This window comes from Danio aesculapii, chromosome 17 (assembly GCF_903798145.1).
Source record: "Danio aesculapii chromosome 17, fDanAes4.1, whole genome shotgun sequence".
Lineage (NCBI taxonomy): Eukaryota > Metazoa > Chordata > Actinopteri > Cypriniformes > Danionidae > Danio > Danio aesculapii.
Window position 1 is genome coordinate 36,963,756 of NC_079451.1, and position 14,260 is coordinate 36,978,015.

Consider the following 14,260-nt stretch of genomic DNA (forward strand, 5'->3'; position numbering starts at 1 on the left):
CATGTTTTGGATGTCTCCTTTGTCTGCCAAACACATTACAGCTCTTTCAGTCTCTGCTAATGAGCTGATGATCTGAATCAGGTGTGTTTAGTTAAGGAGACATGGAAAATGTGCAGAGCTGGTGGTCCTCCAGGAACATGGTTGAGAAATACTGATCTATTGCATGTGGTTTGTAAGTAAACTATGTTATATGAACAATAAATATAAGTTTATAAATAAATATATAAAAGTTTTACCCATTTTAAAGATATGACTGGATATCACATGAGCAATATCTTTTTTTTTAATTATAAAACAGTAAAATTGAGAAATAAGTTAATTAGTACACCTTTAAAAGAGACGCTAACACCAGATTTTCTTGTGCCTACTATAGCTTTAACACTCCAATGACACGAACGAGAGTCGAAAACACATAACCTCGTACAAAAGTCTGATAAGTGTTTTTTTTACAGTTTGTTTGTCATAAACCCCAGAAGGTCTATACAAAATCCATCCAACCGTCTTTCTCCTCCCACTTCTCTAGTCTTTTTTTTTCGCGTATGAAAAGTGAGAAAGATAAACGCAGTTTGGTATCGAACGAGCCTGATGTGCGCCAAAAAAAAAACGAAGAAAAAGTCAGCCGGATGGTTATAAATCCTCTGAAAGAGTGCAAGATGGAGAACGATCAGCAGTACACCGACCAGTAAATAAGGTTGAAAACTATATAAGCTCCGGGAAAGATCATTCTGGAGTATTTATCAATGGCGTGTGTGTTCTGCATGATGCGTAAGGCGCGGATGCCCTTCTTCTTGGTGTTGGTGGACTCACTGCTCACGGATAGGTGGACCACCATATGCTCCTGTTTCTCCGGCACCACTTCTTCGGGTACCATCGGAGCCTCTGTGTAACCGGCCAGACTGTTGGTGTCAGCCTCACTGTAGGTCCCGTCCAACATCATGGTCCTGGTGTGGGACATACCGCAGGTGCAGGGCAGAGACTGGAGAAATGAGGAGAAATTGTTAGTGTGGGCCAAAATATTGCATTAATTCAATTCGATATAATAGCGAATTACATAATTGAGGGAGGGTGTTTTTTTCTATTAAAATACAAAGTAGATATAGAGTGCAGCTGGGACCTGAAAATGTAAAATCTGATCCAAAATAATCAGTTTAAGGTACTAAAAAAAAATACATTTTAAAATACTTTATTAATATGGCTATTACGGCACCAATAGCCAAGTGGTATTGTGTGCCGACATATAGCACCGACGTGCTCACGGCGACCCGAGTTCGATTCCCGGCTCGAGGTCCTTTGCCGATCCTTCCCCTCTCTTTGTTCCCAATGCTTTCCTGTCTGAAATCTCCACTGTCCTATCATAAAAAAGGTGAAAAACCCCTAAAAAATTATTATAAAAAAAAAATATGGCTATTATATCAAAAAGAGGACTCATGTACAATAATAATTCTCATTAAAAACTCATTATGTACTCAATATGCATTCATTTTCCCTGAAGGTCTTCTTGTTTGTTTTGTTTTTTAATGTAAAATCCAATGTTTTTTTTTTCAATGGGGGGATTGATTTTTTATTTTATAAAATATTTCAAAAACTGAATCACCTGATAGAAGTGATGCCTGTCATCGTTGTAAGCAGTCTCCTGCCAATCATCTCCATATGTTCTGGAGTTGCCCCCAATTGAAAAATTTCTGGTCCAGTATTTTTGACACACTGAATAAATCTATTAACATAAATCTAGACCCTAACCCCTTGACAGCTCTTTTTGGTATTTCAGAGAGAGCTGACTTGACTGTTGCATCTCGCCAAGTTATTGCTTTTTCTACTCTTTTAGCTAGACGAGCCATTCTTCTCAAATGGAAACAGGTGATTCCTCCATCACATGACATGTGGATCCGAGAAATCTTTAGTTGCATAAAACTTGAGAAATTAAGATGTTTACTCGCAGGATCTCTCAAATCTTTTTACAAGACCTGGAACCCTGTTTTAGACTATATCAAAGGCTTACCCTGCTCAGTTGATATCAGATCTAATACACAGTAAATAATTGGAAAGAGAAAATATTGACTCCTTAATGTGAACTTTTTTTACGATCTTATTTATTTTTATTTTATTTATTCAAAAATTGTTTTTATTTATTTACTTTTTTTTTGCTCTTATCGTATACTTGCTCATTTATCATTAATATATTTTTTTAAAAGAATTTCCTTTATCTTTTAATTTATTATCATTATGTTTACTTTCCTTTAGAGGATATGTTTGTTTATAATTCATAAATTAAATTTATTTTATTTTGAGGGGATAGTGGGGAAAATAAGAAAAATAAGACAAACTGTAATTTTTCCTATGTTGTATTGTATACAGTGAAGTATTGTCTTGTTAAACACCAATAAAAAAAATAAATAAATAAAAAAAATGCCACTGTAGAAATACTATAATAAAACATTTCAATTTCATAAAAAAATTAAAATAAAAAATAAAAAATACCGAATCACCCAAAGCAGGTTTTCTCACCCTCGGACCATCCAAGATATAAGTTAATATAAAGATAAAATTACGATATCAGTAGAACATTAAAAGGATAGTTCACGCACAAAGAAAATTTCATGCTCACTCAAGTGGTTGTACACTATTGTGAGATTGTTTCTTGTGTTAAATACAAAGCAAGATATCTCGAAGAATGTTGGACTGGTAGTTATTGGCATCCATTGTAGGAAAAGCAAATACTATGAAAGTAAGTAATGTATTGAAACATATGCTTGTCTGTTGCGAAAAAATTGTAATAATGCCAAAAAAGTACTAATTTGTGTATCTCCTGACTTCCATGTGGAGCCATGCTGCCTTTGTAGGTGGTGCATTCTGGGAAATTTTCGTACCCCTTGGTTTCGAGTGTGGTCCTGAAAAATCTCCATTTCAAGGGCTATCTAGTGCTTCCCCTTAGCTCTACGCCTTCAAGGTAAGGAGAATTTTGATTGGGTAAGGGCTAAGGGGTAGAATTGGGATTGGGCCTAAATGGTTACCAGTTTCCAACATGTTTCGAAATATCTTCTTTTGTGTTCAACAGAAGAGAGAAACTCCTCTAAGATCAAAACAAGTGGAGGGTGAGCAAATGGTGACAAGATTTCTGTGTGAAATATCCCTTTAAGGAAGTTTATTATATTATATTTTAGTGAAATTGTGGTGTTAAGCTGTACAAAAAAAAGTGCATGCCAATGGTGCTACAGGTATATACAGGACTATACAGGTACAGGTTGGGACTTGTGGAGCTGCGCATTGATAGATTTGCTCTTCAGTGTTTGGACATTCAGCAGTGAAATTTAAACCAGACTGAACTGAACTTCAACTCTGAAAACTGGACTGACAGTTTCAATTTACTTGAACTTCTATGTTAAGCTGCTTTGACACAATCTACATTGTAAAAGCGCTATAGAAATATACATGAATTGAATTGGATATAGAATTTGTTCAGTCTGTATTGTTTTAATTTTTGGGTGAACTGACCCTTTGAAATTAAGAATAATAGGATCTATGTAGAGAATGAGATTGTTAATCTATAGTACAGGCTTCTGATTAAGCCCTTAGCTCATATTAAAAAACATCTGTAAATAAGATCTGATAATAAATACTAGGTATACTCTTTTATGTACATGTGCTACGTATTTAAATACACTACTTTTATAATTATCTATCATTTTTATCCATATGTTCGATATAATAATAATAAAGGTGTGTGTCATCCACAACAGTAATACAACTATATTAGCTGCATGCCATATTTTTTGTATGTATTGAAACACAACATGCCATTTGTGAATGAGCCAAGGGAAATATCCTCACAGAATTTTGTGTTTTGGAATTGACAAGAGTGAAAATTTTTATATGCAAAATGAGATTTTTACTTTGTATTTCTATTTACAGTTTCATAACGAGGTCGCGTCAGAAATGCCATTAGGCCCTCACAACAAAGGAGCAGATTTGAGACGCAACGCATTGAATAATGCATCACGCTGCTATTTTTATTTAAAAAAACAAAGAGCATTATGCATTATGCCAGTATTTAAATTTCAATTCCAAACCTTGTGGCTTTTGTTTTTCTGTAATACATTGAATGTACTGTATAATGTAAACAGTACTGTATGTGAATTGCCTGTAGCCGGATTACTGCAAGAATAAAACAAAGCTTTTCATTTCCTGTTTGTCTCAGTCATTTTACTTTACCTTTATGTAAAATAAAAAACTTAAAAATTGGTATATTTAAAATTATAGTACTATATAGTTAAAATTATAGTACATTTGGCATAAAAACTATTATTTCAATTTAAATTCAATGTATTACCTGTCACGTCTTTGTAACTGCTTTTAAAATGGACTGAAAATATTTTCCTGACCAATTATTTCAGTGTATACTCGTTTGATAGGTCTGGTAAAAGCGAATACATTCAAAAACAAATAAGCATTTATTTTTAAGATGGTCAAATTAAATAAGGAAAATAATGCAGAAATCTGACACCTTTATATTATAACGTCACTTGAAAGTATTAATATTTGGTCAAAGTTGCCAGAATAGACATCCAGTAGGTTTTAGGCATATACTGTATTGTAGTTCATTTTAGGCTACATTAGCGCATATTACACTGACAAAATCCTACATTTTGTGTTATGATGTCTTTAAAGGCACAGTTCACCCAACAATAAACACTTACCCTTAATGGAAAACATATCTTTATGAAGTTATTTTATCTTGTGAACTCAATATAAAAAAATATATTTTGAAGAATTCTGAAAAAAGTAGTCATAATTCACAGCCATAGTAGGGGGAAAACACAAAAGAAGTTAATGTCTATTCTTTAAAGTATCTTTGTATGTGTTCAACAGAAAAAAACTCTGAAACTAATAATATGACAAAACTATTTTAATTTCAATTGTTTCCATTTAAATTATTGATACATTTTATTTATTAAAACTGAATACAGTTGTCCCTCGCCATAACGCGGTTCACTTTTCTCAGTGCATAGATTTTTTTAGTACAATTTGACATGCTTTTTTTTTTTACAGCGCATTGTGTTTTGCATCCTGATTAGCACATTGTGTTCTGCATCCTGATTGGCTGTAAACCATTGTCAATCAATGTCCTCCATGCCGTGTCTCCTGTACAGTGCAGAATATGATCATCTTACAAAATTGACATAAATCTTTGATCTCTAGTGGTGTGACTCTGAAGTGCTGGACTGTGTGTTTGCAAGTTTTCTCCCCAACAAACCCCACAATGTCGACGAAACATTCTGCACCGTCAAAGGCACCCACAGTAGAACCCAAAAGGCAGAGGAAGATGCTAACCATCGCACACAAATTTGAACTTCTGGACATGTTTAAGGAAGGTAGATGTTACGCGAGTGTTTAAACGAGTGTGAAAAGTGTGAAAATGCTAATGCCTGTCTGAGAAAAGAGTGTAGTGAGGGGTTTTACAGCCTTAAAACATCTATAATAATTGTAAAAATTACAGCTGACTACTTCGCAGATTTCACCTATTGCAGGCTATTTTTAGAATGTAACTCTCACGATTAATGAGAGACCACTGTATTATATGCTATTGAAAATAGCTTTGAATCGGTCTTTATTGCTTGAATATTGTGTACTATTTAATTACTGTATTTTAAGGCCGTTTTATAGACCTTTTAAAACTACAGATTTCTTTTGGTTTAGGATTCTGAGATTGCAGATATCCAAATATATAGATGCAAGTTTTAAAGATGAAGAAGAAATTCAACATCAAATTCAACAATCAAAATGCAGAAATTTAGAGAAAATAGATCATAAGTCGTCCACAGGGAAGAGTAGATGATCTCTAAATAGTCCAAAGAAGTTTATTTATTTGTGGGTCAATTCTTCTGCTGGATTATGAATCGATCCGAGGTACAGGATTCTTATCCATATAGATTAATTAATTCATTCATTTTAATTCAAGTGCTTGATTTGTCAGGGGTCGCCACAGTGGAATGAACCGGCAACTTATCCAGCATATATTTTACATAGCGAATGCCCTTCCAGCTGCAACCTAGTACTGGAAAACAACCATACACTCTCGTGTTCACACACACACATACACACACACGCACACACACACACACACACACACACACACACACACACACACACACACACACACGACGGCCAATTTAGTTCATCCAATTCAACCATAGGTTGTTTTTTTACATGACGTCATTGATGATGCGCAAAATTCAGATGCGGGGCAAGAAGTGATTCTCCTACATAGGAATCGCTATCAAGACATCAAAATGTTTCTGTTTTATGTTGTTTATAATTGTTTCAATTGTCCAAAATGAGAAATGAGAAAGTTTTTGCTCATAAAGGGGGGACGTTTAAAAAAACTGGCAACTAACTGTAACCGCTGCAATGAAATCTCCGTCTTGTTTTGCAAAGACAGACTGATATATTTTAGTTCAGTAGAAAACTCGGCCCTCTTCAAGATATAAGGATCATGCAAAACATATGTGGTTATTTTCTGTTTATTTCTCTTTTGAAATCTGGTATAAAATCGCAAAAATACTGACTTTTCCTCTTCGTCTCCCATTCAGTTTTTTTACTTCCTGCCCTCCATCTTAATTTCACACGTCACCAGAACCACGTGATTGAAAACAACCTATAGAACATATCTTTGGACTGTGGGGGAAACCGGATCCATATACAGTTGAAGTCAGAATTATTCACCCCCTTTGAATTTTTTGTTCTTTTTTAAATAATTACCAAATGATGTTTAACAGAGCAAGGAAATTTCCACAGTTTGTCTGATAATATTTTTTCTTCTGGAGAAAGTCTTATTTGTTTTATCTCAGCTAGAATAAAAGCAGTTTTTATTTTTTTTATGACCCATTTTAAGGTTAAAATTATTAGCCCCTTTAAGTTATATTTTGTCTAACAAACCATCTTTAAACAATAATGTTCCTAATCACCCTAACCTGCCTAGTTAACCTAATTAATCTAGTTAAGCCTAGTTAAGCCTTTTAAATGTCACTTTAAGCTGTATAGAAGTGTCTAGAAAAATATCTAGTAAAATATTATTTACTCTCATCATGCAAAGATAAAATAAATCAGTTATTAGAAATGTGTTTAATAAAAACTTCGCTTCGTTAAACAGAAATTGGGGGAAAAAATAAACAGGGGAGATAATAATTCTGACTTCAACTGTATATATTTACATGTAATGTTTATATGTTATTCATTTTATAAGTTAATCGAGATTTGGATCAACTGAAGCCTGACTATATGATGACACAATTTTCATTTTTGGGTGAACTATCCCTTTAAAAAAGCATATAAACAATGAAAAGTGGATATTCTTTTGTGGTTTACCTGCTCTCTAACAGCTCGATCTCGAAGTTTGCGCTCTCTCCTCTCCTGGACTGTGGTCAGATAGTTGACCGCAGCATACTCCAGAACAGAGAGGAACACGAACACGAAGCTGACCCACAGGTAAATGTCCACAGCTTTGATGTAGGAGACTCTGGGCATGGAGGCGTTCACTCCAGTGATGATGGTGGACATGGTGAGCACGGTGGTGATGCCTGGATGACATCAGCACATCATGTTAAAAATCTGCAGGTGGCTGAAACCACACTGCATCCGTCAGCCTGAGGCCAAAAGGGCCATCTGTGATAATCTTACCTAATGAAACTCTTGCCGGAACGGCTCTGCGATCAATCCAGAACGACACCCATGACAGCATCACCATCAGCGTGGCGGGAAAATAAGTCTGCAGCAGGAAAAAGAAGATGTGCCGGCGAAGTGTGAAGTTTATATACAGGCGGTTGTACCATCCTAAAGAGAGAAAGAGATTCAAGAGTCAAATATTATCACTAGCGACTTGAGCCAGATTTAAACATGCGTTTTATTGGATTAAACATTACAGTTTTTCTCAGTGGCCTTGGTGCATTTCTCATGACACTATTTACATTTGCACAACAGTTAATGCATTTCTCAAAACAATTAGTCAATTGTGCATATCATAGTAGCAGTTTCTCATTCCTTCCAACAAATTGCAAAAGCTTATATATATATATATACACACATACATATATACATATATATATATACACACATACATATACATATATATATACATATATATATATATACATACATTATATATATATATATATATACATACATTATATATATATATATATATATATATATATATACACATATATATACACATATATATACACATATATACACATATACATGCCACAATTTATTAAACCTCACTGTATATCTGCCTCAGAGAAGCTAAATAATTTGCAAGCAAGGCACTGGCATCACTTGCTTGAGGTTGACACTTGCTTTGATATTTAATGTAATAACATTCAAACACTTTTAACTGTGACTCGGGTGTCCAAATCAGTCTTGGGGCCACAGTACACATTTGAAAGAAATCAACTTGACAAATAATCCTCCGATACCTGTGCTGCTGTAGAAAGCCAGCCGAGAGGTAGTGTGAAACTTCTGTATGAGGAACTGAGACAGTGAGATTTTCTCATCTATACTCAAAGACTCATCTCCGTTTTTCCAGTACAGCATCAGATCCTCATCCGTGTAGGCGTCTAGAAAAGAAGCATCCAAATTCAAGAAAAACTAACTTGGCAGAGTGGATTGAACATGTGCCGACACTAAAAATAACACAAATTAGTGATTCACACTCACAGCTCTCCAACTCCAAAGAGCAGGTCTGTGAATCCAGCGGGAAGCGGCTGAAGTCCATGTTGCAGGCGGCTGTAACTGTGACCCTGGGCACAAGAACCATGCGAGACACAGATGAAAAGTACAGAAAGCCACACATCTCATTTCATCATATTCCTCACAGTTTGCTTTACCATCCCAACAAAAATATCTATGGAATTTTTCGTATACAGTTTCAAAGGAATTGGAGTCTGCATTGATAATGCAAATTTTGCCATCGTTTTCTCACCTTCATGCTCAAACCTTTTCATAACTTTCCATGATAGATCAGTGTTTAAATTAACAATAAATTAAATCAACTAGCCATTAACCTTAAAGAGACGGTTCACCCAAAACAGAGAAAGTTTACTCACTCTCAAGTGGTTCCAAACTTTTATGAGTTTCTTTTTTCTGTTCAACACAAAATAAGATATTTTTTAAAATGCTAAAAACCTGTAACCACTGACTTCACTAGTAGGAAAAGCAAATACTATGGAAGTCAATGGTTGCAGGTTTCTAACGTTTTTCAAAATATCTTCTTTTGTGTTCAACAGTAAAAGGAAAGTCAAACAGGTTTGGAACAAGTCAAGGGTGAGTAAATGATGACAGAATTTACATTTTAGTGTGAACTATCCCTTTAACTGAATGTCAATAGCATTGTCTCAGATGTAAAACTTACTTAAGTAAACAAAAAAAATCCTTTTACTGTCATTTTCTTCTCAAATATGCATAGGATATTAAAGAACATCTGGAGAATGTGAAAGGGGCAAGGTTTACTCATGAATGTCCATGACAAGAGCCAGATATGGTCGGCGGTAGCATAATAAAAGCTCCGCTGCTTTTGTGCCGTATTTTGCTCGTTTCTCATTAGTAATTGCTTCAAAAGCCTCAGGTTTATAGTCAATCTGCTTCATACTCCTATAATAAAAAGTGTTCAATAATTTAGCTCAAATATTTAAAATATTTAGCTGAATATGATTTCTGCAGGAGTCCCATCAGATTTAATGAAGACCATAACTCCCATGATTCCACACTCAAACTGCGCTTTTGTTTTTTAGTTTTTTAATATGTGCCTTCTAGTGGTGAAAATTGCATACAGTGCTTTTAAATGGACAAAACAATTATCATTATCTGGAGAGAAAATAAATTCATTACTTAAAAATACTCTAAATGAGAACTTATTTCATTTGAAATGTGCAATAAACATGACCAGACCTATGCAGAATAAAAGAAATGCTGTCATTGGCTGTCGCCACTGGCTTGCATGGTTCAGGATCTGTAGAGCTGCGCATCGTTGGATTTGCTCTTCAGTGTTTGGACTCTCATTGGTGATTCTAAACCACACTGAACTGAGCTAAACTGAACTGAACTTAAACACTACAAACTGAACTACACTGTTCCAATTTACTATGACCTTTTATGTGAAGCTGCTTTGACACAATCTACATTGTATAAGTGCTATACAAATAAAGGTGAATTGAATTGAATTACCCAAACTCATCCCTAATAAACTTTTAGGGACGAATTAGTCAGTTTAAAACTAGATTAAAGACACATATCTTTGCATTAGCATACACATAAAACACAAATGCTTTTGAATTCCAAATCCTCTAAAGGATTGTTAGTCTGCATTATTTAGAGCAACCGAAGCCAGGAACACTTCCCAGAAGACATTATAATTTGAACGGCATCTGCGCTTATGTTAGTCTATTTTTACTATTCCCGAGGTTTCCATAATCCTGGACCAGACCGTATCCTGAGCAGCTGCTGAGGTGGTCATGGAGGAGTGGAGAGCATGAGACTGATTCCTGAAAGACCCCAGTGACGGACAAGTCTTCGCATTGATCCTGAAGGGCCAGCCTGAACACCCGCCGGTGACCTCTCCCACCTGCAGCTTCTCCAGGATGAACGTCCAGGGTTCTGCAGCTTCTGGCGCCCAGACTGCAGCTCTGCACAAGAAGTTTGGCCAGAGGAGAAATGGTCGTGCCCAACTGAGCCTGGTTTCTCTCAAGGTTTTTTCCTTCACATTCGTCAATTGGTGAAGTTTTTTCCTTGTCACTGTCAGCACTGGCTTGCATGGTTTGGGACTTGTGGAGCTGCGCATCGATGGATTTGCTCGTCAGTGTTTGGACTTTCAGCAGTGAAAATTAAACTACTGAACTGAACTAAACTGAACTTCAACTCTGAAAACTGGCCTGACACAATTTCAATCTACTATAATCTTCAATGTTAAGCTGCTTAAACACAATTTACATAGTAAAAGCGCTGTAGAAAAAAATAAAGATGAATTGAATTGAAATGAATTGAAAATGCAGTAAATCCAGAGAGAGTGAGAATTTTCAACTGCAAATGCAAGTAGAAATGTTTTCCATAGCAGTATATATTTATTTGTTCCGTTGACATTTATTTCAAGTAAGAAAATGTATTTTGTTATTTAGTTTTCATTCTAGTCAACTTAAACATAACAACCCTATAAGAATTATAAAAGGCATTTTCTAGCAGAAAGTCCAGGCTGCTATTTTCCAAACAATGCATGTAAAAGACCACCTTAGACATTTTGCTATGCATCTACATTTGGGACCCTGGACCACAAAACTTGTTTTTTAACAGTATGCTGCAGGGGTTTATTATATCGTGTAATGTGGGAATAGCCAAAAACATATTGTTATAGAATAAATTATCATTTTATTTTATGTCAAAACCATTAGAATATTAACTAAAGATCATCTTCCATGAAAACATTTGATACATTTTCTTCCTTATAATATCTATCAAATCTTAATTTTAGTTAGAAACATGCTATGCTAAGAACTTATAAAATTAAGGGTGCTTTTCACTTCTGTGCTTCGGTTCATTTGGTCTAGACCAAGGGCAACAATTGATACATTGTAGCATTTTTCTGCCGTTTTTGGGTCCTTTTTACACCACACTGATTGCTCTGGTCTGAACCAGTTGAAAAGAACCAAAATGCAGTCATTTGACAAAATCTACATCACTCATTGGCCAGGTGTTATTGACAGTAGTTTCCTAAACTGCTTTTTGATTGGTCATAATTAACATGCGGGAAAATGCCAATGGAACTCCTGCAAGTAAACAAACCGGCAGACACAAAATGCACTTTTTACTATGGAGGGACGACTGCGCTGGCTGATTGTATACTATATAATCTGTGTACACCACTTTAGACAAACTATACATTTAGAGAATGAAGCGCGGCTGGAAAACAATATTTTAATGCATTGCAAAGAGCGAAGGCGCATTGCAAGTCACTTCAGGAGGAGCCGTTAATTAACTTAGCTAAACTGCGACATGGTCATCTTCCGGAAATATTACCATTGATAATAATCGTAATGTTTTTATCTCTCTCTACCTGTTTAAAATTGTTGGTAAAGCGCTGTCAACAAATATTTTTCCTCCACATCCAATAATGCAAAGCACATCGGACTACAGCAGCTGGATTAGCCTAAAAAGGCGCAGCTATTTTTTGCAGTTGGGTCTAGTTCGAACCATGCGATTGATACATTCACACCTGCCTAAACGAACCACACCAAGAGGGAAAACAAACTCTAGTGCGATTCAACCGAACTAAATAAGGCAGGTGTAAAAACACCCTAAAATAGAGGTTAGATGTTTTAGATAGTTTTAGTATTGTTAGTTTTTAGGATATCTATAAGCTAGTGAACACCAAAACAGTGACAGAAGACATAAAACTGATATAAACACGTAAGGACATACTTTTTCACTTCCACCTAAATGGATCAGCGTTTTTTTTTTCACCTCACCTCATATTTCAGTTTCTCATTAAATCGTGACCATTCAAATGCTCTTGAGTATCTGACTTGCCCCGACCACTTTAAGATACTTCACATTTGATGCGCTTGAGCTCAACCACTCTCACTGGCAGAGAGGTGATAAAGCAAAACACTATTGGATGTTTTATAAAAAGGGGTGGAGCTACACCATGTCCCACCCTCTCTTCGGGCTGAGATTCCGTCAAACATTGAATAAAAATTCCCATTTCAAAGCACTTCATGGGACCTTTCATAGCAATTTCCTTATAAGTTTGATTTGTTCAAACCCTCTATTTCCAAATTTTCAAATACTCTTATCTCAAATATTGTCCAATGCTAACAAAACAATGCAAAGCTAATTTATTCAGCTTTCCAATTTCCAAAAAATGGCTTGTTCTGTGATCCATGGTCACATTTGTGCTGCATCTAAAAAAGAGACACCCTTGGAATGGCAGTAGCTCTGGTAAGAAAGCTCCGGCTAAGGATAAAAATGTAAATGCGATGTAAATGTGCTTAGTAATGCTAGTCAAGAACAGCATACTAGAGCCTTTTACTGAAGCGACACTAAGGCCTTCTCGTCTCTTTCTCTGCATTTCTCTCCTCTGTTCTCTGCAGCGCTTGCCCATCATATGTCGGACAATGGAAATAATCTGGGCCAATCCCATCAATAATGACACTTTCCCCGGAGCCAGAACAGTGTCTGAAATTTGACTTTGAACTCAGCGCTAGCCCTTGATTATAGCCTGCACGCAGGTAGCTTGGCCTAATTTTTAACTCACAGCACAAAAAGACAAGGCAAAAACATCACAGGCCAGAAGCATCGTTCTAATTTTAACACCGCAGCAATATGCAAATGCTTAAACCCGGCGACATACTTTTGTTTTTCCAACCACATTTGATTGAAATGAAAGCAGATGCAGTACTTGAGTTGCTTGGAGGTGTAATGTAGTAAGAACTGCATTTTTGTATTTCACTTACACTGTACAAAACATTTGCATAACATTTGCATAAATACATTTAAGCGCTATACATATATGCACAGCTCATGTATAATTAAAATTATGATGGTCGACTTAAAAGTCAGACATGTCAGTGTTGATAATGTGCTTTTCTACCTCAGGCTGTAAAGAACGTGACCGTCAGGGAAGACTCTCAGCATGATGTTTTCGGTGGTGGTGTCATGAATAAAAGATCTTTTGGAGTGGACGAAGAAGACGTCAGGAACCCAGATCTTCTTCACCAAGCGTCCGTCGAAAGTCATGCTTTTGTTCGTGGAGCTGGTGAAGGACAAGCGCTCATCCTTCCAGTAGTGTCGCAGGTATAATGTCATGGTGAAGTCCTGGACAGACGGAGAAAAGAGAGATTTTTACAAATATTTTGTTGAAGCTCTTGTTTTCTACACACATAAAGAAGCTTAGGGATTGTAAGCACTGAAATTAGCACTGTTATTCAGCAAAGATGGATTCAATTGATCAAATAATTACTTGTAATGGTGTGATAATAGCAATTTCATATGTGTCCTGAAATATGAAATCCTGAAAAATGTTCTCGCAGTTGCTCAGATTTCTTCTTATTATTATTTCTTGAGCACCATATCAGCTAATCAGAAAGTTTCATGCGATGTTGAAAAATTGAGTAAAGATGCTAAAAATATAGCTTTGCATCACAGAAACAAGTTAGATTTTAAAATATATTAAAATAGAAAACGGATTTTAAATTCTAACAATATTTTACAGTCATGA

The 14,260-nt window shown here is 35.7% G+C and overlaps 1 protein-coding gene across 1 annotated transcript in view; it reads right to left on the reverse strand.

The window, feature by feature from the left end:
- Window positions 1-285: 285 nt before the first annotated feature.
- The window catches only part of gabrr2a (gamma-aminobutyric acid type A receptor subunit rho2a), a 49,997-nt gene continuing 36,022 nt past the window's right edge, over window positions 286-14,260 (reverse strand). The window contains exons 4-9 of the mRNA XM_056477727.1: window positions 13,634-13,857; window positions 8,713-8,795; window positions 8,472-8,612; window positions 7,675-7,827; window positions 7,363-7,574; window positions 286-976 (exon numbers count right to left, since the gene is read on the reverse strand). Of these exons, the coding sequence (XP_056333702.1) occupies window positions 665-976; window positions 7,363-7,574; window positions 7,675-7,827; window positions 8,472-8,612; window positions 8,713-8,795; window positions 13,634-13,857 (1,125 nt within the window). The 3' untranslated portion in view covers window positions 286-664. The remainder of the gene's footprint in view (window positions 977-7,362; window positions 7,575-7,674; window positions 7,828-8,471; window positions 8,613-8,712; window positions 8,796-13,633; window positions 13,858-14,260) is intronic.